Source organism: Myotis yumanensis, unplaced genomic scaffold (genome assembly GCF_028538775.1).
Source record: "Myotis yumanensis isolate MYYU_CA2020_CCGP unplaced genomic scaffold, mMyoYum1.0.hap1 SCAF_4, whole genome shotgun sequence".
In the NCBI taxonomy this organism is placed as follows: domain Eukaryota; kingdom Metazoa; phylum Chordata; class Mammalia; order Chiroptera; family Vespertilionidae; genus Myotis; species Myotis yumanensis.
In genome coordinates this window covers 109,974,157-109,995,035 of record NW_027223755.1, presented here as the reverse complement: position 1 = coordinate 109,995,035, position 20,879 = coordinate 109,974,157, and the positions used below count along the sequence as shown (strand labels likewise).

The following is a 20,879-nucleotide window of genomic DNA, read 5'->3' as shown; positions in this document are numbered from 1 at the left end:
ATATGGGCTGCTCCTGCAAATCAGCAAGAAAACAGTAATAACAACAATCAAAATAGAGGCTACTGTTTAGGAAGTGCTTTCTATTAAGTACCAGGCCTTGTTAAGAGCCTCAGCTACATTATCTCAAACCCACGAGCTGGGTACTATCACTAGCCCTGTTTGACAGATAAACTCAGAGCCTCTGGGTAATTTCTCCAAGTCACACAGCTCGGAAGAAGTGGCAAAGCCAAAAATATGTACCCAATCTCAGGCTTTGGCTCCCAAACCAGTGCTAGTCTGCAAACTGTTGCAAGGAAGCACAGAAATTGAGAGCAAAATGCTGAGAGCAGCAGTTTGACAGGACAATTTCCTGTTTAATTAAACAAAGTAGGATCATATTTTGTATGCTTTTTAGGTTTTCATTTTTCTAGCAATCCACTTATACTAATTTTATAAAAGTACCGATCCGTAATCCCGTCGCTCTGTGCAGCTGGGATCTTGCCACAAAGGCAGCCTTATATACTGACCCTGGGTTTCAGGAGAGGCAGCCTCTTGAGAAAAGAATTTTGGGAACTGGTGCGTGAAAGGGTTAATCAAGAAACAGGCTCTAACTCAGCTAACAAAAGAGAGCTCAGTTCTGGGGACTGGTGCGGAGGCCCCGACACCATCTCCACTGGGGTATACAGTGGGCCCCGAACTCCCGTTGGCTTGCTTAGCTCCAACACTAGCCACGGGGCCTGTGTACCTGCAATTTCCTCTGCTCAGGTTCCTCCTATCCACTGCATTCTTGTCATTTGGTTCTCAGCTCAAATGTCACCTCCTCAACAAGATGTGCTTGAGCATCCTACCTAAAGTAACCCGTCACCTCTCCTGCTTCATTTCCCATGTGGCACACGCGACTGCCTAGAATTACAGTATTTTTGTGCACGTTTGCCGCGGCCACCAGAGTAGGGGCCTTACTTTCTAGATGGTCATTGTATCGCAGAGAAACAGTACCTCGCAGTGTGTACTTAGTACACATTTACTGAATACGTGAAAAAAAGACCGAAAGAGAGGTGCAACCCAATAAACAACGAAATTCCTGGCCACGGGAACAATTTCCGCTCCTGGACCTGTTTCTGCCCCTGCAAAATGGGGTCGCGCTGCCCTCCCAGGCTAATCCACCGGAAGGGGTTCGTTGGAAAACATTCTGGGGGAGGGCACCGGACGATAGGCTTCGGCCTGCAGCGTCACGTCCCCTAAGATTACCTGTGGGGCTGGGGGCGAACCGCACTCGCACCGCAGCCCCAGAACCAGTGCCCAGGCTGGCCTCACGCCGTCCCAGGGAGCGCCCCAAGACTCCCGGGGGCCTCCCTGGCTGCAGCAGCGTCCTCAAGAGCACCGCCATGTGGGTTCGACTCATCCACGTGGGCTTCTCCGAGAACCACTTCCGGGACGCCTCCCAGCCAATCCGCTTCCGCCACACTGGGCCCCACCCCGCCCCTTAAAGGCGCAGGCCACTCAGCCGGCGAGCCCACGCCCCCTGCACGGCTGCGGCCCGGCTCGGCCGCTAGAGGGCAGAGCCCATCGAGCGGGCGATTTCCCGGGCCCTGCCCCCTCGGCCGCGGAAAGTTAAAGCGTGGCAGGGGCCGAGCCCGGGAAGCGGAGGAGGCGGGTCTCCATAGAAACCTCCACCTGTTTCCGGCTAGCCTGGGCGAGATTATAGGGGCTGCTGCGGGGGCCAATCTCCGCCAGCTCGCCTTTTCCCGGCGGCCCCTGCGGGCGCGGTGGGTGTTGTACACAATCATCATGGCGGCGGCCGGGGCCCCGGATGGTGAGTGTGGCAGGGTGGAAGGCGCCGGGCTGGGCGCGGGTGAAGCGGTCGCTCCTCGGGGACGCGGCTCGGCCCGGGGGCTGGGGGGGGGGGTAAGCGGGGAGCCCGGACTCGGGAGCCAGGGTGCGGCGGCTCCCGCGTGGGTCCGGCCGCAGGCCCAGCCCACGGCGAGCGCCCACCCCCTGTCCCCCTTGCAGGCATGGAGGAGCCTGGCATGGACACGGAGGCCGAGACCGTGGCGGCCGAGGCGCCCGCGCGGCCCCTCAACTGCGTGGAGGCCGAAGCCGCAGCGGGGGCGGCGGCCGAGGACGCCTGTGCCGCGCGAGGCAGCCTGCAGCCGGCCCCGGCCCAGCCCCCCGGAGACCCCGCGGCGCAGGCCTCGGTCAGCAATGGCGAGGACGCGGGCGGCGGCGGCGCGGCGCGGGAGCTGGTGGACCTGAAGATCATCTGGAACAAGACGAAGCACGACGTGAAGTTCCCCCTGGACAGCACGGGCTCCGAGCTGAAGCAGAAGATTCACTCGATTACAGGTAACCCCGCCGCCCTCCCCGCCTCTCCCCGGTGCGCACGCCGCCTGGACACCGCGCTGGCCGCTCGCCCAGCAGCCGTGCTCACAGCGGCCCTAGGAGTGGGTTCCAGGATGCCCATTACCCAGATGGGCAAGACGAGGCCTGGCATTGCAGAGCACTAAGTGGCCGGCTGAGCTGGGATTGCAGCCCGGGCCGGAGTCCCAGGCCCAAGCCTCTAATTAGTGCTGCCCGGACACCTAATAAAAACCACCCGGGGCACTTGCAAGGTTTACACAGACTCCAGGCTCCTCCGCCTGAGATTTTGAGTCCGTGAGGCTGGAATGTGGCCTCGGATTTGTTTTTCGCAAATATCAGGAGATTCTCATAAGGGAAGTCTAGGAAACGCTGCTGGTGACCGGTCCGCTGGCCCCCTCCCAGGTGTTCCTGCTACTTAATTTCATCTCGTGGACAGCACTTGGCCACCTGAAATGATTTTTTCCCCTCTAGGCCAGCGGTTCTCAACCTGTGGGTCGCGACCTCTTTGGGGGGCGGGGGTCGAACGACCCTTTCACAGGGGTCGCCTAAGACCATCGGAAAACACAGATATAGTTACATATTGTTTTTGTGATTAATCACTATGCTTTAATTATGTTCAATTTGTAACAATGAAGTTGGGGGTCACCACACCATGAGGAACAACTGTATTAAAGGGTCGAGGCATTAGGAAGGTTGAGAACCGCTACTCTAGGCTTTCTCCGTGTAACTTGTAGGCTCCGTAAAAACAAGAACTTGGTCCTTACGGGTTTTTGTATCCCCGAGGCCTGTGGACTCTCACTTAATATTGGAGTGATTGGAAGATTGAGGGACAACTTGGAATGAATGGCAGCTAATTTTTATCGAATGGTTACTGAATTACCAGGAGCTGCACTAAATTCTTTTGTCCTGTCTTGTGGTCTTTAAGACAGTTCCATACAGAAGGAACGACTGTCGTCACTATTACAAAGTTTTGGGAACTGAGGCTGAGACAGGTGGTGAATTGCCCAAGTGTGCAAAAGTAGTAGGCGGTCGAGCAGCTCTTGCTTTGGGATCTGTTGTCAAGTAATCTGGTCCAAGTAAGTTTTCCGATTTTCCTTTCACTGTCTGCCTTCTTTTCCCAAGGTCTCCCGCCAGCCATGCAGAAAGTCATGTATAAGGGACTTGTCCCTGAGGATAAGACGTTGAGGGAAATAAAGGTGACCAGCGGAGCCAAGATCATGGTGGTTGGTTCCACGATAAATGATGTTTTAGCAGTAAACACGCCCAAAGACTCTGCGCAGCAGGATGCCAAGGCCGAAGAGAACAAGAAGGAGCCGCTGTGCAGGCAGAAAGTGAGTCCGTCGAGTGACTGCTTGTTCTGGGAAGTGTGAGGCTTCTGGAGCCGCGGTTGGTTACATTCTCCCTAGAATAAGCTCCTTTTTGGACAGGGCCCATGATGGAAATTTATGGCAGCAGTTGGGTGCCGCTGGCTGTTGAGTGGAGGTGACAACTACCTGAGATTTGCAACTTTGTCTCATCTGGCGGGTCAGTGTGTCTCAAGTCTATCTACTTTAGGATAAGGCCTCTGTAAAGGCAGGCTTCAAATCAGACGTGGGTTTCTCCTGTTCAGTGCCAGAGAAGAGTGCCATTGCTAGAACTAATTCCCCATTCTGTGCAAGTGCTTACATTTGCTTTTTGGTGTGTGGCTTCCCACAAGTCAACAAGCCCATTTCTGGAAAGACATGAACATCAATAGCTTTCAGAGGTTCCTCTAAAACTGACACCTCGGGAAGCCGAGTGAAGCACTAGGAAGAGAATTATGCTGATTTCCCCTCCTGGTCCCTGAAATAGGGGCCAGGTTTTTCCTCTTCTGTGGCTCATTTTGGAGGTCAGTGTATTGCACTGTCAAAGGATGCTAGTGGAAGAACCATCACTTGTGATCTTGTCACCCAGCAAGCCCACTCTCGGTAGTGTTCCGGGAAAATAGGTGTTCTCATCCTAACCTGTGTCCCAGGGGAGCGTCCAGCTGGCAAACTCTGGCTTTAGTGACCAGGCATCAAGGCACATGACCAACAGTGGGAAGGACACAGTTTTCTGTCACAGTCCATATTCCCTTGTGTGTGCATTTCAAACCCGCAAAATGTGCTTTTGTAAATGTGGCAGCAAAACCTGACCAGGATTAACGTGAATAGTCATGTTTTATCATAAAAATGTTAGTGTGGTTGGTGGCAGTGTGCTGCCCCAAACCAGGTGGAGGATATATAACGTATTTTAAAAATATTACAGTCTACGGCCATACCACCCTGAACACGCCCGATCTCGTCTGATCTCGGAAGCTAAGCAGGGTCAGGCCTGGTTAGTACTTGGAGGGGAGACCACCTGGGAATACTGGGTGCTGTAGGGTTAAAAAAAACCACCACACACACAAAAAACACCCTAAAACTTTTGGCCTTCATAAAAGTTCAAAACATCTGTTTATGGGGTTTAAAATAAGGAGTTATAAACCTATGTTACCATCTAAAAGGTGTTTATTTGGACACTTCCACCCCCAAATGTGGGGTCAAAATGTCTTATAACCAATTGAGTTCATTTCCATATTCCTGTCTTGCTCTACCACATGTGTGAGACGTCAGATATGAGAATGCAGATGTCAGAGCATTCCCACTGGCCACACCCTGGGAGCATATATGTCTCTTGAATATAGGTTTTGAGTTACAAATGATCGCTGAGCAGGCTTAGAATTGTTCCACAGTGCAGGGGAAATTCTCCAAAAGGTACTTGTGAGATATGAGTCAAATTCAGATCGTAATCCATGCTGCAGTGTTTAACGCCAGTTATGAGGCCTAACACCGCCTAATGACAGGACCCCATCTTTGTGACTATCAGTGGCTCAGAAATCTGGGACTGATGTATAGGGGATCCTTTGTTAGCAGTCTGGCAGTGGTGGGTCTATTCCCATTGGAGGGTTTCTGCCATGCCAGTGAGGCTTATGGCCACCTGGTGCTTAAATTAGGTTAATTTTTTACCTTCTGCCCACTCATTGCCCTGTAGTTCTAGCTGTGCTAAACAGTGTCTGTTTCTATGCAGCTACAAATGGGGCGGAAATCAGGTTCAGGCACGTGGGCCGGTCAGGAGCTGTTTCAGGGGAGCCTTGTTAGAGCCCATAGGGATCTGCCTCAAACTGGGGTGGGCTGGGTTAGAGACTTGCTAATAGGGTCAGGCTCTCCAGTAATCAGCATTCGTCTTGGGAAATGCGGTTCTTCAGGCTTTGTGTCTAGCTGGGGTTGAGGGTGGGCAGCGGGAAGACTTCTGCAGCAGACAAGTTCCCGTTTATGGTGGCATTGCCCCTTCAGGCAGTTGAGCTGCGCCTCAGCATCGGGCCAGGTGTCTTTGGGACTGTAAGTTGGCAGAATTGCTGCCAATTTGAACCTGTCAGGAGAGCAACACCCTTTGTGGCTCTCAGCTTGGTGTTGAATCCTTTCAGTGGGGACTGTGGGAGGAAATAGGTTTTCTTTGAACTAGTCTGTAAGGTCCTGCTTTCTAGAGCTTTGATGTTTAGTGTGGCAGCCAGGTGTGATTGATTAAAATTCAGTAAACTTGGGGGTGCATTTCCTCAGGCCTGGCCCCATTTCGAGCGCTTAGTCGCCACGCTTCCAGCCACAAGTGTTTGCTGCCTGGCCTGCTCTGTCGTGTCGGAGGCCGTGTCTGTAGGCAGTACAAGCTTTTGAACAGAACATTAGGCTTTCTTCGTCCTGCTTTTCAAGAGGTGGGAATATAACGAAATGCAGTCTGCTTTCATTTAATGAGCTCTTTTGACTTGCATTGCAGCAACACAGGAAAGTGTTGGATAAAGGGAAACCTGAAGACGTGATGCCATCTGTGAAGGGGGCCCAGGTAAGCCATGCTCCGTCGTGAGCACTCCCCATTGGGCTGCCGGGGCTGCCGTCTTGTCCCGTCTGTTCTCCTGTATTTGTCCTCCTCTGATTGTGGTCCCTCCCTCTCACCACAGGAGCGCCTGCCCACAGTCCCCTTGTCTGGCATGTACAATAAATCTGGAGGAAAAGTGAGACTCACCTTTAAGCTAGAACAAGACCAGCTGTGGATTGGCACTAAAGGTACGTGACCTCTCCCGTGCTGGCTGGCTTGCTGCCTCCGGCTTCCAGAAGCACTTCCTCCCAAGTGCCAGTCTGCTCCTCATTCTCAAATTTTGCACTGTGCTGTGCGTGTTCCTGGCTTTGATTTTTGCTTTAGATGCTTCTCTTTGGACCCTTTCCCCCCTCATTCTTTTTAGTGTTATCTGAAGACCAATCCATCCAACATTGGCTGTCCAGAGGTCCCAGATGTGTGGCCTGCGGGCCAGGTCTGGCCCACAGATGAGGGTTTTGTTTGTTTACACACAATCTATAAAAAAACTGGAGATTTCACTTGATCTGATTTTTGGCTTCATTTGAAAAAAATCACCAGGGTTAGCCAGTCTGGACTTGGATTCTCAGGGATAACCAGCAGCTGGACTGAGTAGCAGTTTCACACGGCCTGCTACAGTTCTCACTGTCCCATCTAACCTGCCTGTGGCCAGCATCCTTCGTTTACGTCACCCAGCTGGCCCCTGTAGATCAGTTTTCTTAGTGCTGGGGACTGGCCCTCCCGCCCTGGTTGCCCTCTGCCTGCCCCACCGACCCCTGTGCATGGTGGGCCAGGCTTGCTGTTTGCTGGGAGGTGACTCTGACTGCTCTCTCTTTCTTCCCCCGAAGGATCAAAGTCTTGTCAGCAGCGCTCCAAAGTCACCTGTCTCTTTGCCACTCCACTGTGCTGCTTAAGACTCCTAGCATCTCTAAACTTGGTCTTTGAAAGGAGTTAACCTGTTTCCTGCCCATCTCTGATTTCTTCTGCCCAGCCCACCTTCTGGACTGTTTTTGTTTTTTTCCCCCCCTCACTGGTTTTTGTGCTCATAAACCTTTGGCTCTTTAAGGCCAAGTTCAAATGCTTAACCGTAGTGTTCAGTGTTCTCAAGAATGGGACCCCTTTAAATTTTTTTAAAATACATACATTTTGTTGATTTTTTACAGAGAGGAAGGGAGAGGGATAGATAGAAACATTGATGAGAGAGAAAATCGATTCAGCTGCCTCCTGCACGTCCCCCACTGGGGATGTGCCCGCAACCAAGGTACATGCCCTTGACCGGAATCAAACCTGGGACCCTTCAGTCCGTAGGCTGCCACTCCATCCACTGAGCCAAACTGATTAGGGCCCCTTTAAATTTTTGATTTAGTTTCCTGCCCCGCTTACCTTGTCATACCCTATGTGTCCAGCACCGCTTGCCGAATGTCCCCACGCGCTCCGCACAGCTCCTCACGTGCCTTTGTTCATGCTCTGTCCTTCCCTGCAAGCCTTCTTCCCATCCTTGTGAGTAATAAACTCTTCCGAGGCCCTACTTAAATGTCCTCCTATGAAGTCCCCCTCATTCCCCCCCCACCCCAATAGAACACTCATTTATGTCCCCAGAGCACTCATTACTCTCCGACTTGTCTGTCCCCTGTCAGATTCCGGAGGGGACCGAGCATGCCTAAGTCACCTGTTTCTGCCAGCACTGTAGATGGTCAGTGTTCGAGGTAAACACTAAAGAGAAGTCCAGGGGGCCCTATCCTCTGAGGCTGATGAGTTTCAGGGACAGGTCATTAGATGATTCTGCTTCAGATGGGACCAAAATTTCATGGAAAATAATCAGGGCTGGGGTGATGGGGAGTGAGATTTTTATCATCCAAAATATGAAAGTAAATTTCTTGTTTTCACCCCTATCCTGGTTCTTAAAGTGAACAAAGAATGACATGCCAAAAGCGCTTGATTCTTCTAACAATTGTTTGGTAACCTGCCATGTCCTTTCTTTCACATTTGATTCTAACTGCATGATCAGAGCAAGTTTTGCAAACTGTTGAAGGGCACCCGCATTCTTCAAGGGCTTTGGGCCCCTTTAATAGGTCCCTGTCTTCTGCAGAGCCGGTCCCGTCACCCCTGTTGTTTCTTCAGTTGTGAGCTGCCCGCCTGTCAGCTCCTCACTTCCATGCTCGCAGGTGGTTTGGCGTAGCCCTCCATCAGTGCATGGCCGCTAAAGCCCTGCCCCTTCCACTTGGGCAGCCTAAGGGGAGGCAGTGGCTGAGGCCGCCCAGGAAACACCAGTGGCCCAGCGGGTAGGTGCAGCCAGGCTGGCCCCTGAGAGAGTACTTGTGCGACAGGAAGGTGTGCAGGGGCTGCCGAGGACCCGCGGTGCCTGTGCGGGGCTCCCGCTTCCGCTTGTGGGAGCGGCCACCCTCGGGCGAGAAGGAGAGCTCCACAGAACCTGTGGGTGGCAGAGCTGTTGAGTGTCCTGGTCGCCAGCCTTGCTAAGGGGCGTGGCCATGAATTCATGTCCTGGGGTCAGCCACTGTCCGGGTTCTCATTCCCTCCCAGAGCCCTGCCTCCTGGTACCCGCGCCCTCTCACGCGCCCATGAGTACTGTGCCCTGGGTGTTGCCCACACACTCAGAGGACAGCGCGTTCTGGGAGTGGGCCCCCAGCACTGGCTTCATCTTCCTGTTGGCCTCCTTCTCCAGGGGACGCTCACGGGCTCCTGATTGTGGCGTAAACTCTGGCTGTGTGGGAGGCAGGACTCAGCCTCTGGCTAGTGGAGCGAGAACAGGCAGGGAATAAGAAAGGTGAGCACAGGTGAGGCCGTGGGGAGCCTGTGCCTTGGGTCGTTTGCACCTGGAATCCAGCTGATGGTCACTTGGAAGTGTGGGCCCAGGATTCTTACATCTGCATTTTCAAAAGAAGCCAGAAATCCATATTTTTCTGTGAAAACTGCTGACGTTTCAAGGTGGTTGGTGTTTTAAGAAGTTTCTATCTTGCCCTAGCTGGTTTGGCTCAGTAGATAGAGTGTTGGCCTGTGGACCCAGAGTCTCAGATTCGATTCTGATCAAGAGCATGTACCTGGGTTGCAGGCTCCTCCCCAGCCTGGGCCCTGGTCAGGGCTCGTGTAGGAGGCAACCAGTCGATGTGTTTCTCTCACATCAATACTTCTCTCTGTCTTTCCCCCTCTCTTCCACTTTCTCTAAAAAATCAGTGGAGAAATATCCTTGGGTGAAGATTAAAAAATAAAAATAAAAAAGAAGTTTCTATCTTAAAGACACCAGCTGGTCAGGTCCTGGCTGGGGGCACTGTTTTAGAGCCGCTAAAAGTCATAGCCTGCGTGACCGTCCAGGTCTTTTCTCCCAGCCCCGATTTCCACAGGCTGAGGCCCACAGGACAGAAATAAAATGTCTCAATTCATCTGCTCAACTAGAACCCCGGCCTCGAAGTTCTGCTGTCTTGTCAGTTACCTGTTTTCAGATTTCACCTTTTCCAGATTTTTGTCTACCAAGGCTTTAGTGTGGTTTAATCTTGACTTAACTGCTGAGAGCTTCTCCAGTCCCTGCGGTGTCTGCTGCTTCCGGGGTGGTTTCCTGCAGGCAGACGCCCCCACCTCTCCTGCCACCCCCCCCTCCTGCTGCACTTGCTCTTTCCAGCAGCCTCCCCTCCCCCCCTTCCTCAAACTGCCTCTTTCACACCTGCTGCCCTTAAACTTGCTACAGACTGTCTTCTGATCCGTGTGCTCTTGATTATTGGTCATAGAGGTTATACATGTTCTAAGAGGACTTTCATGTGTGTGTATATGGGGGTGTGCAGGCCAGGGGAGGGGTTGCGGGGGCAAGTGAGCAGGGTCTTGGGCCAGAGCCTGGTCGTTCACAGCCAGCAGTCTCCCTTCCTATCTGTGGGAACCCCGGGGCACGCTGGTGCCTCTGTTCTTGGCTCTCGACTGTCTCAGGCACCAAAGGCCTGAGCCAGTGCTGGGCTTGGGCAGTAAGGGTACAGTGGGATTTCTTGGGTGTTATTCATTGTTAAGAGTTTTAAAAAGAACACCAGGAAAGAGATACTCTGCTATGCCATTGCCACATCCTGGTCCCCGTTCGCTCCTAAGAAGTCCCAGCTCCCACGCAGGGCTCTCGGGCCGAGGTCAGCAGGGCTGGTCCCTTACCCCTGGAGGGCAGGAGGATGTGCGCCTCCAGGAGGCTCCAGAGCCACCGCCCTGATGAGGTCTGCTGTGTCCCAGGAGTAGAACAGGAGGGCCTGTGAATAACGGCTGTCATTCCTCTCGACTCAGAGCGGACCGAGAAGCTACCCATGGGCTCCATTAAAAACGTGGTCAGCGAACCCATCGAGGGGCACGAGGACTACCACATGATGGTAAGTAGCCTGGAGCGGCCCGTGGGCGCGCACTGCTCCAGCAGGGACTGCGTGACCGAGGAGACACGCCAGGAGACGCCCGTCTAAAGCCCCGGGCTTTCTTCTAGAACTCGCCCTTGACTTAGTCCTAGTTCTCTCGACTCGCGTCCACCCCCACCCCCGTTTTTCCAGCAGTTTAGGGGGGTATGTAAGGTGTCTTTGCCTCCCTTTTACTATAATGCTTTGTCCTTAGACCAGGAAAGTAACTGTAATGAGGAGGGGCTTGTGGGCTTTCATCTAACTTTTTTCTTGTGCATAGAATTAAACCTCCCACTAGTCCTGGTGTTCGGACCCCCAGGCCACCTCCCTCTGGGGTGGTGTCGCCCTTCCCAGGCTGCAGCGGTCACATGGCAGGGCCTGTGGGGAGATGGATCTGTGAACACTGTTCTCGGGGAGGTCTGCTCTGACCGGCAGGCTGTGCTCTCCCGAGACAGGATGTGTGCAGGCACAGCCCTGTCTGTGCAGAGCAGAGAGAGCTCAGTGAGCGGAGCAGCTCAGGCACGTCCTCATACTTCCCAGCACTGTCTGGAGGGGCCACTGTAAAAACGCTGGGACAGGGACCTGCCTTGAGCAGTGACAGGGTGAGGGCGGCCGCCTGCCTTTGTCGGAAGAGGCAGTTTTCAGCGTCCAACCTGCAGGGATGTAGCTGCGTTGGCCTGTCCCAGGGAGAAGGAACAGTAGTGTGCTGACCATGGGTGTGGCACAACGTCCACAGCAGAGGGAGGTGTCGGGAGGTCCCAGCAGAAGGGGAGCTGGCATCCTGGCAGTGCTCTGTAGACAGATGGCAGACTGGGCTCTGGGAGGGTCTGCCAGCCCTGCCCTCTCCTGTCCTGTCGGTGTCTGTCAGCCTCTGGCTCCGAGCTCCTGGGCCCCCTTCTGAGAGGTGACCACGTCGTGGGCCTTGTGGCAGCCCTCCACCTGGGCTCTGGAGTCTTTAAAGGTCTGCACGTGGATTGTTTGCTTACTCAGTTACTTTTTTGCTTTAAAAGTTGATTTTTATTTTATTATCTTTTATTTACTTTTAAATATTTTTATTAATTTCAGAGAGGGAAAGGGAGAGAGAGAGATAGAAACATCAATGATGAGAATCATTGATCAGCTGCCTCCCGTACACCCCGCACTGAGGATCAAGCCAGCAACCTGGGCATATGCCCTGACTGGGAATCGAACCATGACCTCCTGGTTCATAGGTTGATGCTCAACCACTGAGCCACGCCAGCCGGGCTAAAATTGGATTTTGGTATTTTCATCCGGCTCCTGCACTGCCCTCTGAAGCGTGTGCCTTCCCAGTTTGGCCCTGTAGTGTGTGCAGTCCTGGTGATCGGCAGCCTGGTGAGAGGGTTTTACACAAGTTGAGGGGCCAGCTTGAACCTCCTAAGTGATGGGTGTGGCTGGGCAATGTCTTAGATTTCATTAAATGCTCATTTTTTCCAGTCATTTCTGGCGGCAGTGGCTCTGATCGCCCCTCTCTTTACGCACCATTACTCAGCACCTTTCCTCTGTCCCGACGATAGCATTTGTTTCCCTCTCTGCAGACGCCATATCACTAGCTTAACATGCCCGAGTTCACATTAGAAGGGGGTGGCTGTGCTTTGTTATTTTCAGAGAAATCTTAAAAAATACAGGAAAGGACAGACGATTAAGCAAACCCATATACCCATCACCAAGAAGTGACCATTGCAAATATTTTGTAACTTGTTTTGAATCATTTTTAAATAAAAGATACTTTACCAGCAGTGATTCCGTCCCCATTGTCTCCCCTCCCCACTGCCCTCTTCACGATCTCCCACTTGGCCTGCCCCGCTCTGCTTCCATTTTCATGTATGTCCATGAACAGGCTTCAACACTGTTTTTGTGTTTTATCAGTTTTCCTAAGTCATATCGTGGTATGTGTCATTCTGCTGCTTGCTCTTCTGGTTCGACATAATGATCTGTCTGTATTTACCACAGATCCAGTTCATACCTTTTAAAAGTGACCCAATATTCACATGACTAGGCCACATCACGTTAACTGTGCATCCCTCACAGTGGACGGCAGGCTGTTTCCAAGTGCTCACCTTGCTGGCAGTGCTGCTTCGAGCGCTCACCTGTTTGCTGTGCATGTGTGACTGCTTCTAGGGCAGTGGTTCCCAGGAGGGTCTGGATCAGCAGTGCCACTCACCTGGGAGCTCCTAGGAGTTGCAGATGCTCAGGCCCCACCAGCCCTCCAAGTCCCAGACTAAGAGGGGAGCCACCGATCTGCTGTGACACGCCCTCCCTCCAGAGGGCTCTGATGTGCACCCGAGTTGGGGAACCACTGCCTTAGGGTTCGCTCTGCTTGCTTCCTCCTGCTGCTGCTCCTCTTTTGGACAAGACAAGAGAATGCTCCCCTCCCCACATGAGGTCTCCCCCTTCCCCGTTGACGAAGCCACCTCTCAGCCCTCCCCTGTGCGTGCTGTGCTGCCGCTCAGCCTCCCGACCTCTGAAGTGTCGCTTGGTTTTCCTTTTCCCTTCCAGGCGTTTCAGTTGGGCCCCACGGAAGCCTCTTACTACTGGGTGTACTGGGTTCCAACTCAATATGTGGATGCAATCAAAGACACTGTGCTGGGGAAGTGGCAGTATTTTTGAAAGCACTTTCACCTCTGGCCCAGGAGACTGACCCACAGTGAAGGACATTGCTGGGAGAGGCCTGCAGCACCCCCGGATTTCAGAGTTCTGGAACTTTGTTCACACACAATCTATACCCAATCTAAGGTGATGTGGTGACCGAAGCCAGAGGTGATGTTCTTTCATCCTTAGCTTAATCCTAACTTAAATCACCGGTTCCCTTTCTTGCAGTCAGCTTCATACCATTTTTAAAGTCAGTACAGTGGAAACCAATAAATCTGAACTCGGAAAGTGTTGTGTGGAATACTCTTAAGTGTATTTGAGAGTAGATCTGCCAAGGTTTTGTTTAGAAAGGAATGGTCAAAAGCTTTCTGCTTTTTTTAAAAAGTGATTTCAACAAATATTTTCATAAATCTTTGGTTGCAAACATTTGGATTGTGTTTTGATGAGTTGGGGTGTTTTATTTCTTTTTCATACAATTTTTTATGCAAAGTGGGAGGGTTGGTAAGCCATATTTTTCTGTCCATTGACTCAGACTTAATTCTTTCCCTTTGTATTTTCTCACTTCCTAGATAGGAGTTTTTGTTTTGAAAGCCCAAAGATGTCAGTTCCTCCTTTTGTACCTCATCACTACTTCCTTTCCTGGCCTTCCTCCCGCCGTGCTGCTGCTCGCGAATGCACGTGGGAGGGGGCGCAGCAGGTCTTAGGGAGCTCTCCCGCGTGCTGGTGTCTGGTGAGCAGCAGAGTATCTCAGACTCTTGTCTAAACATCTTGATCTCTGGGGCGGTCATTGCCTCCTTGATGGTTGCCTGCAGCCCTCACTGATTGGTTCTGACGCCCAGCCTGGCGTGAGTGTGCCTAGCTGTGCTGCTCCAAGATCCACAGTTGCCAGCGGGCACAGGCCTCTTCAGGCGGTGCCTGGGAGACTGTGTACAGCCATGTAGCCACAGACCCACTTTGAAAGTTTCAAGAAGCAGCCCAGTGGTCATTTCAGTTGTGCTTCTCCATTTGTCCCTTCGCTCACGCATTGTGTTCAAGTTCTGCCTCCCTCGTTCAAAGATGCTGCCTTTCTCAACGAGAGGACATCTGACCTCGTGGGTTGGCGATGTGTTGCAACAGCAACTATGGGATAAATTGCTTTTGTGATGAGCTCGCCCTTGTCTGGTTTAGCCCCTACGTTCCTTGTCCATGTGAACCCTGGTGTCCCTTGTGGCTTGGTTGACCGAATGCGGAAAGGCTCCTGCGAGGGGCATCCCCATGCTGTGCTGATCCCCTGCCGCCCCGGCAGTCCTCCCCTCGCTGCTGCAGGCTCTCAGCAGGGGTTGGCCGGAGAGTCTCCAAACCTACAGTCGATTCCAGGCTGTTCTCCTTGTTCTGTGAAATGTGTTAGCATGTGTGAGCCAGTGAACGGTGATCTTCTGCACCCTTCCCTCCAAACTGTAGTTGAGGAATCCAGCCGGCAAAGACAGGCTCGTGCTTCTCACAGTGTAGTCCCTTCCCAGTTCGAATTCGGGGCAGAAGTACATCGGTGAAGGGTAGTGTCCCAGGAGCAGTGACTGACTGCAGCCTCTGTCCTGCTGCCTGCACGCCTGCAGGGCCCAGTACGTGGAGGCGGCCTTGGCTCGGCTTGTTGGCCAGTGCCCGTCCTGGAGGCTTGTCCCGGCGGGGCCACACACCTTCTCTCCTCTGGAAGCGGCGCCCTCGTCCCCAGACTGGCCTCACCCTGCTGCTCTCCAGGGCCTTCCCGCCAGGTCTGCATTTACCCTGTTTGTTTGGCTACGCGCCAGCTGCCCTCCCTTCGTCCCAGGGACAGCCTGTCCCATCTCTCTCTGCTCCCCACGAGCCAAACCGCTTTGCACTCAGGCTGGCGTCATTTCCAGACAGGACCACAGCCTGCGTGAGCCTTTTTATGTTAAGTAAAATGGTGCTTTCCCCCTTACTTTGAAATGCTGTATATTAACAATAATGTACTGACGTCTCTCGTCGGCGTGTTTGATGGGCTCACTGACCGCCGGAACAATCATGGAGATCTTGTGGGAAGCCCTCGGAGAGCAGAGGTGACGGGCCAGAACCCCTGGGGAGGTGTTGGATTTAGGTCCGAGTCTGGGTCCCAGCAGTATTGCAGTCTTGTCACTCGGTCCCGGGAGCAGTCTCTGCATTTGTTTTCTTATGGCCCAGCGTGTGCCGAGACGGAGTCTGTCCGCAAGCTGCCTGCTCTCCCGCCAGAGGCCTCACAGTGTTAGTGTTTTGTCAGGATGGTTTCCGTGCAGTTCTTCCTGTCCAATGGACCAGCTCTTTCTTTGGGGTCCTGACTGTCCCTCACAGTGGCGCAGGGCGTGCGGATGGACCGAGGAAGAGCTGGCTCGGAGAAGGGCTCCAGGTGCAGGAGCAGGTGGGCATGGCCTGTGGTCCATGTGGCGCGTCCCTCAGCCTCCCTGCTGCTCTCTCCTGGAATTCGTGCTGGACCTCCTCTCCTGCAGGTCCTGGCTCACTGGTGCCACGCCTTTCTCTCCCTCCCGGGCCACTTGACAACCAATGACAGTAATGCCTGCTGAGGGCAGGCCGCTCAGTCAGCCTGAGCAGAGAACTAGACTTGTGAATCCTGAACTCTGATGTTAAGTTTTTGTGCTTTTTTGTGTGTATTTTAATTGCTGATGGGCCTTCTGCAAGTAGTATTAGCGCTTCCTTAATGAGGCTGAACTGAGCTAAGGATGTCCTTTCCTATAACTCGTGGACGCAGGAGGCCAGCGAGGCCTCAGGAGTCTCCTTAGTTGCTGCTTTGCCTTCCCAGGGCCAGAGAGATGAACTGCCGCGTTGCCAGGGCTCTGGAAACTTGTATTTCAGCCAGAAGGGGCTTGCTCTCCCTTCCCTCAGTACCCATGTGCCTGGGAGAGCTCCCGGGCTCCCGCTCTGGCCCCCCCCCCCCCCCGTCTTCGCCGGAGCAGGAAGGGACGGGTTGGACCCTGTGCCACAGTCTCCTTGCCTCTGTTCTGCCTGTTGCCTTGGGAAAGGTTGGCCCTTTGTTTTAAGGCTTTGTGACAATGTCATCTCTACTTAGGATTGGCACCTGCTTCCTTCTTAGTAGGGCCCAGTGGCTTCTCTGAAGTTATGGTGGTCAGGGCCTCCGGTGCAGAACATCTGGCACATCTCCCTGCAGGCCGAGTGGCCTGCTGCTTTCCAAATGTCAAGAACTGCTTTCTTTTTTCTTAAAGAGTTCTCCAGAATGAATTGACAATATACGTAAGTACCATGTTTCTTGTGTCTGCTTTTAATCCAATGCCTGTTTGGGAGGAGAGGAATGTATCTAGTCTGTTAGATTTGCGCTGCTGGATTTTTTAAAAAGTGTAACCTTGACTAGCTGTCTTATTGTTTATCCTGTAAGATTAGCCTATCAATTAAAGTTTGATAATTAATTGCGTCTCCTTTTTTCTTCCACTTCTTAATGCGCCTAATCGATACTGGGAATTGACCAATATTTGGAACTGGGCCTGGAGCCATTTTTTTTTTTTTTTAACCAGCTATGGTCAACCATTTTCCTGTCTTCTTTATTTGACTTTGAGTATATCCAAATCTGAGTATATCCAGCAAAAAACAGTTGATAAAGAGATTTGATTTGATTGACTTCTGTATGAGTCAAAGTCACTGCCAGGCCATGCTCCTGGTGGGACAACCCTCCTCCCGCTTTGGCTCCAGGTGTTGGAGGCGATGCCACCTCCCGTCTGTACACCTGGCTTTGCCTCTGTGACTTCACCCAGCCAGGTAGCCTCGGAGGACATGGCTGGTGACACACTGAGGTGGAGCTCCAGTTCCCGCCACAGCCGCAAAGACCCAGGAACAAACATGACACCAGCACCACTTCCATTGGACACCCTCGCCTTCCCTCTGCTTTGTAAATGTTCCCAGAGACTCTGGTCCTGCGGCCCCTCCTGGCTCTTTCCATGATTTCAGTACCTCATACCCCGAAGCAGTGCTGTCGGGCCGTAGGGGCTGGCACTGCCCCAGGCTGCTCTCTGCAGTGGGCTCCTCCGGGTTTGATCCCAGTTCTGAATGGTTGCTTCAGGCTCCTTCAGATGATAGGGAGAAGGAGGTAACCTGTCTCCTGAATAGCACACCATACCTGCAGTTTCACAGCTGACACCCCTTTCTCATCTGGGACCCCACAAGCCAGACCACCACTAGGGCAAGTAGCAATGACCTCTTCCCCCTATGCCCAAAGGCCGTCAGGTCAGGGTAGCTGGTGCACATGTAAGTGGAGGTGCTTCTCCCGGAGCCCTGGCCTGCACCACGTGGCTGCGCTCAGCCGGGCTGACCTGCCTTCATAGTTATCAAGGCTGTTTTGTTTGAAGCCTTGTTAGTCTGTCTTACCCTCTTGATACAACTCTTCCTGCTGTCCACCCATGTTGTACCTCCTGGTACAACCCTTCCTGCTGTCCACCCCATGTTATATAACTCCTGGTACAACCCTCCATGCTGTCCACCCCATGTTATATAGCTCCTGGTACAACCCTTCCTGCTGTCCACCCCATGTTATATAGCTCCTGGTACAACTCTTCCTGCTGTCCACCCCATGTTATATAACTCCTGGTACAACCCTTCCTGCTGTCCACCCCATGTTATATAACTCCTGGTACAACCCTTCCTGCTGTCCACCCCATGTTATATAACTCCTGGTACAACCCTCCATGCTGTCCACCCCATGTTATATAACTCCTGGTACAACCCTCCATGCTGTCCACCCCATGTTATATAGCTCCTGGTACAACCCTCCATGCTGTCCACCCCATGTTATATAGCTCCTGGTACAACCCTTCCTGCTGTCCACCCCATGTTATATAACTCCTGATACAACTCTTCCTGCTGTCCACCCCATGTTATATAATTCCTGGTACAACCCTTCCTGCTGTCCACCCATGTTGTACCTCCTGGTACAACTCTTCCTGCTGTCCACCCCATGTTATATAACTCCTGGTACAACCCTCCATGCTGTCCACCCCATGTTATGTAACTCCTGGGTGTGTGTGTGTGTGTGTGTGTTTTAATATAGTTTTATTGGTTTCAGAGAGGAAGGGAAACGGGGGGAGAGAGAGAAACATCAATGATGAGAGAATCATTGATATGCTGCCTCCTGCATGGAGATCTAGCCCACAACCCAGGCATGTGCCCTGACCAGGAATCGAACCTTGACCTTCTGGTTCATAGATAGATGATCAACCACTGTGCCATTCTGGCCGGGCACTCCTGGTTTTTAAGTTTTATGTTTTTATTGATTTTGAGAGAGAGGAAGTGAAAGGGACATAAACATTGATGAGAGAAACATCGATCGGCTGCCTCCTGCATGCCCTCTACTGGGGATTAAGCCCACAACCTGGGTAAGTGCCCTGACCGGGAATTAACTAGCAACCTTTCAGTGCATGGGACGACACTCAACTAATTAAGCCACACTGCCCAGGGCAAAATATGACTTTTATGTGTCATTTATTACACAATACATGGTATTTATAATTTACAAAATACTGAACAAAATAAGCTCTTGTCTACCATATCATAATCATTAACATCTCGGTGTGTTTTCCAGAAATGGGGTCATGCTGGTTAAAATCTGTCTGCACTTAACAGTCTTTCCACATGATCGCATAACTTCCTATGTAACCAGTCTCATTGCTGGAGTATCCAGTTGTATGGCGTGTGTCCTTTCCATTGCATGTATCATGTTGAATTTCCTCCCTTATATGGACAACTTTCAAACAAGTTGAAAGAATAGCATAGTGAACACGCACATACACGCCTAACTTATACATGCTTATAGCCGTCACCCAGTCACTGGTTACCCTTTTGCTATTTTTTTTTTCTGACCCATTTGAAAGCCAACTGCAGCCCTGATGCTACAGCTCTAAGTACTCAGTGCGAACCTCATGAGAATAGGTTAGTCTGACCACAATAGCACTGTATTCCTAATGGGCTGTCTCATCCCCAGCACCCAGCCCCACTCCCCCCTGAAGTTGATGTCTCTGGTCTCCTTTTATAATAGCTATCTATCCTTCCCCATGACATTGATTTTATTTTATATTTTTATTGATTTCAGAGAGAAAGGAAGAGGGGGAGAGAAACATCAGTGATGAGAGAGAATCATTAATCAGCTGCCTCCTGCATGCCCCCTACTGGGGATTGAGCCTGCAGCCTGGGCATGTGCCCTTGACTGGAATTGAACCTGGGACCCTTCAGTCCACAGGCCAACTCTCTCTCCACTGAGCCAAACCAGGTAGGGCTATTTTAGAGCCCTACCTTCTGGATGTTTCCTCATGATCAGATTCAGGTTCAACCATTCTAGCAACGTTTTTTCCTGCTCATGGGCCGCGTAGTGCTTGCGCTGTTGGTGATCTGAATGTGACATGTCACATGGATGCTAACTGCCCCCCTCCCGGACAGTGTGAGCTCCCAGGAGTGGAGGCACACAGGCCTCACCTGTGCGGGGCTCAGCCAGTGGCAGTGCTATACGTGGTGGGCATGTGATGTTTGAGTGAGTGCCCTTGCAGAGGGCACTAAGGCAGGTGTACAGGTGCTCGGGGCCATTAGAACTATGCACACCGTCCCATCTCTTCACGCTCACTTTTTTTTTGTAGGGTATATCAGTTAGACATTGCTTCATCGATCACCCAAAACTCTGACTTAAACCAACGAACAGCCCTAGCCGGTTCGGCTCAGGCCTGCGGACTGAAGGGTCCCGGATTTTATTCCAGTCGAGGGCAAGTACCTCAGTTGCAGGCTCCTGGCCCTGGTGGGGTGCATGTAGGAGGGAACCAATCGATGTGTCTCTCCCTCTCCCTTTCACTCTAAAAAATCAATGGAAAAAGTCCTGTCCTCGGGTGAGGATTGAAAAATAAATTAAAAAATAAAACAATGAACATATTATTTGGGTATGTACGAGTCAGATGGTGGGTCTGTTGCTCTAGGCCAGGCTTCTATGATCTTCCCTACATTTGTTCATAAATTCGTGATCAGCTGGCAGGTCCAGTGGGGGCTGGCAGGTCTAGGACAGCCTCAATGCTTCATTCCTATGCCTGGTGATAAAACTTGTACATTCCACCACGTGCCATTGTTCACAGGTCATCCCAGGTTCAAAGGACAGGTCACACATTCCACTACAGAGGAGCTGCAAATCAGTCTCGGTATGCTGTCTTCACTCCTCTAGCTGTAGGACTTCCATTCAGCCAGCTTTCAGGAAGTTGTGAAGGTTCTGTATTTTAGTTGTAATTTAGATGTGGTCGTGGAAGGCTTTATTGCTACTGCCATCTTGGTTCTCTGCTCACACGCTTATTAAAAATTGACTTTAGAGGGAGGGAAAGAGAAATATCGATTGGTTGCCTTCTGTACGGACCCCAATCTGGAATCAGACCCACAATCTGGGTAAGCACCCTGTCTGAGAATCAAACCTGCCACCTTTTGCTGTACAGGACAACGTTCCCACCAACTGAGCCACAGGGCCAGGGCCACCACACTGGAAAGCTCCATGTGGCCAGTGGCTGCCTACTGAGGGTGGCACACATTCCAGTACTTAGAGCAAAGGGCCTTTGCTATTATTTGAACACTCAGACCCTAACTATTTGCCAAGGAATTATCTGTGATTCAGTGAATTTTCCTTCCTGTTCTGGCTCCTGTGGGACTTAGAACAGTTACTGAATGATG

At 52.0% G+C, this 20,879-nt stretch overlaps 2 protein-coding genes and 1 non-coding gene across 7 annotated transcripts in view; 2 read left to right on the top strand and 1 right to left on the bottom strand.

The window, feature by feature from the left end:
• EARS2 (glutamyl-tRNA synthetase 2, mitochondrial) overlaps positions 1-1,383 on the bottom strand; it is a 30,132-nt gene extending 28,749 nt beyond the window's left edge. For 2 of the 3 annotated variants that reach the window (XM_070413675.1, XM_070413678.1), the window contains exon 1: positions 1,228-1,383. In XM_070413675.1, the coding sequence (XP_070269776.1) occupies positions 1,228-1,381 (154 nt within the window). In that variant the 5' untranslated portion in view covers positions 1,382-1,383. Of the gene's footprint in view, positions 1-975; positions 1,035-1,227 lie in introns of those variants that run through there. The other variant, XM_070413676.1, reaches the window with a different exon arrangement.
• A 196-nt stretch (positions 1,384-1,579) lies between these two features.
• UBFD1 (ubiquitin family domain containing 1) lies at positions 1,580-13,623 on the top strand. Of its 3 annotated transcripts, XM_070413674.1 has the most exons (7): positions 1,682-1,792; positions 1,990-2,322; positions 3,460-3,668; positions 6,145-6,210; positions 6,326-6,431; positions 10,489-10,571; positions 13,107-13,623. In XM_070413674.1, the coding sequence occupies exons 1-7, from the start codon at positions 1,768-1,770 to the stop codon at positions 13,215-13,217; spliced, it is 933 nt and encodes a 310-aa protein (XP_070269775.1). In that variant the 5' UTR covers positions 1,682-1,767; the 3' UTR covers positions 13,218-13,623. The 3 variants fall into 3 exon arrangements, with proteins under 3 accessions (XP_070269773.1, XP_070269774.1, XP_070269775.1); XM_070413672.1 differs by lacking the exon at positions 10,489-10,571 and having other exon boundaries at positions 1,580-1,792; XM_070413673.1 differs by lacking the exons at positions 10,489-10,571; positions 13,107-13,623 and adding an exon at positions 7,857-8,317 and having other exon boundaries at positions 1,580-1,792.
• On the top strand, positions 4,602-4,720 carry LOC139009687 (5S ribosomal RNA). Its single transcript, XR_011471401.1, has one exon. It is a non-coding gene; the product is annotated as a 5S ribosomal RNA (ribosomal RNA).
• Positions 13,624-20,879: the final 7,256 nt, after the last annotated feature.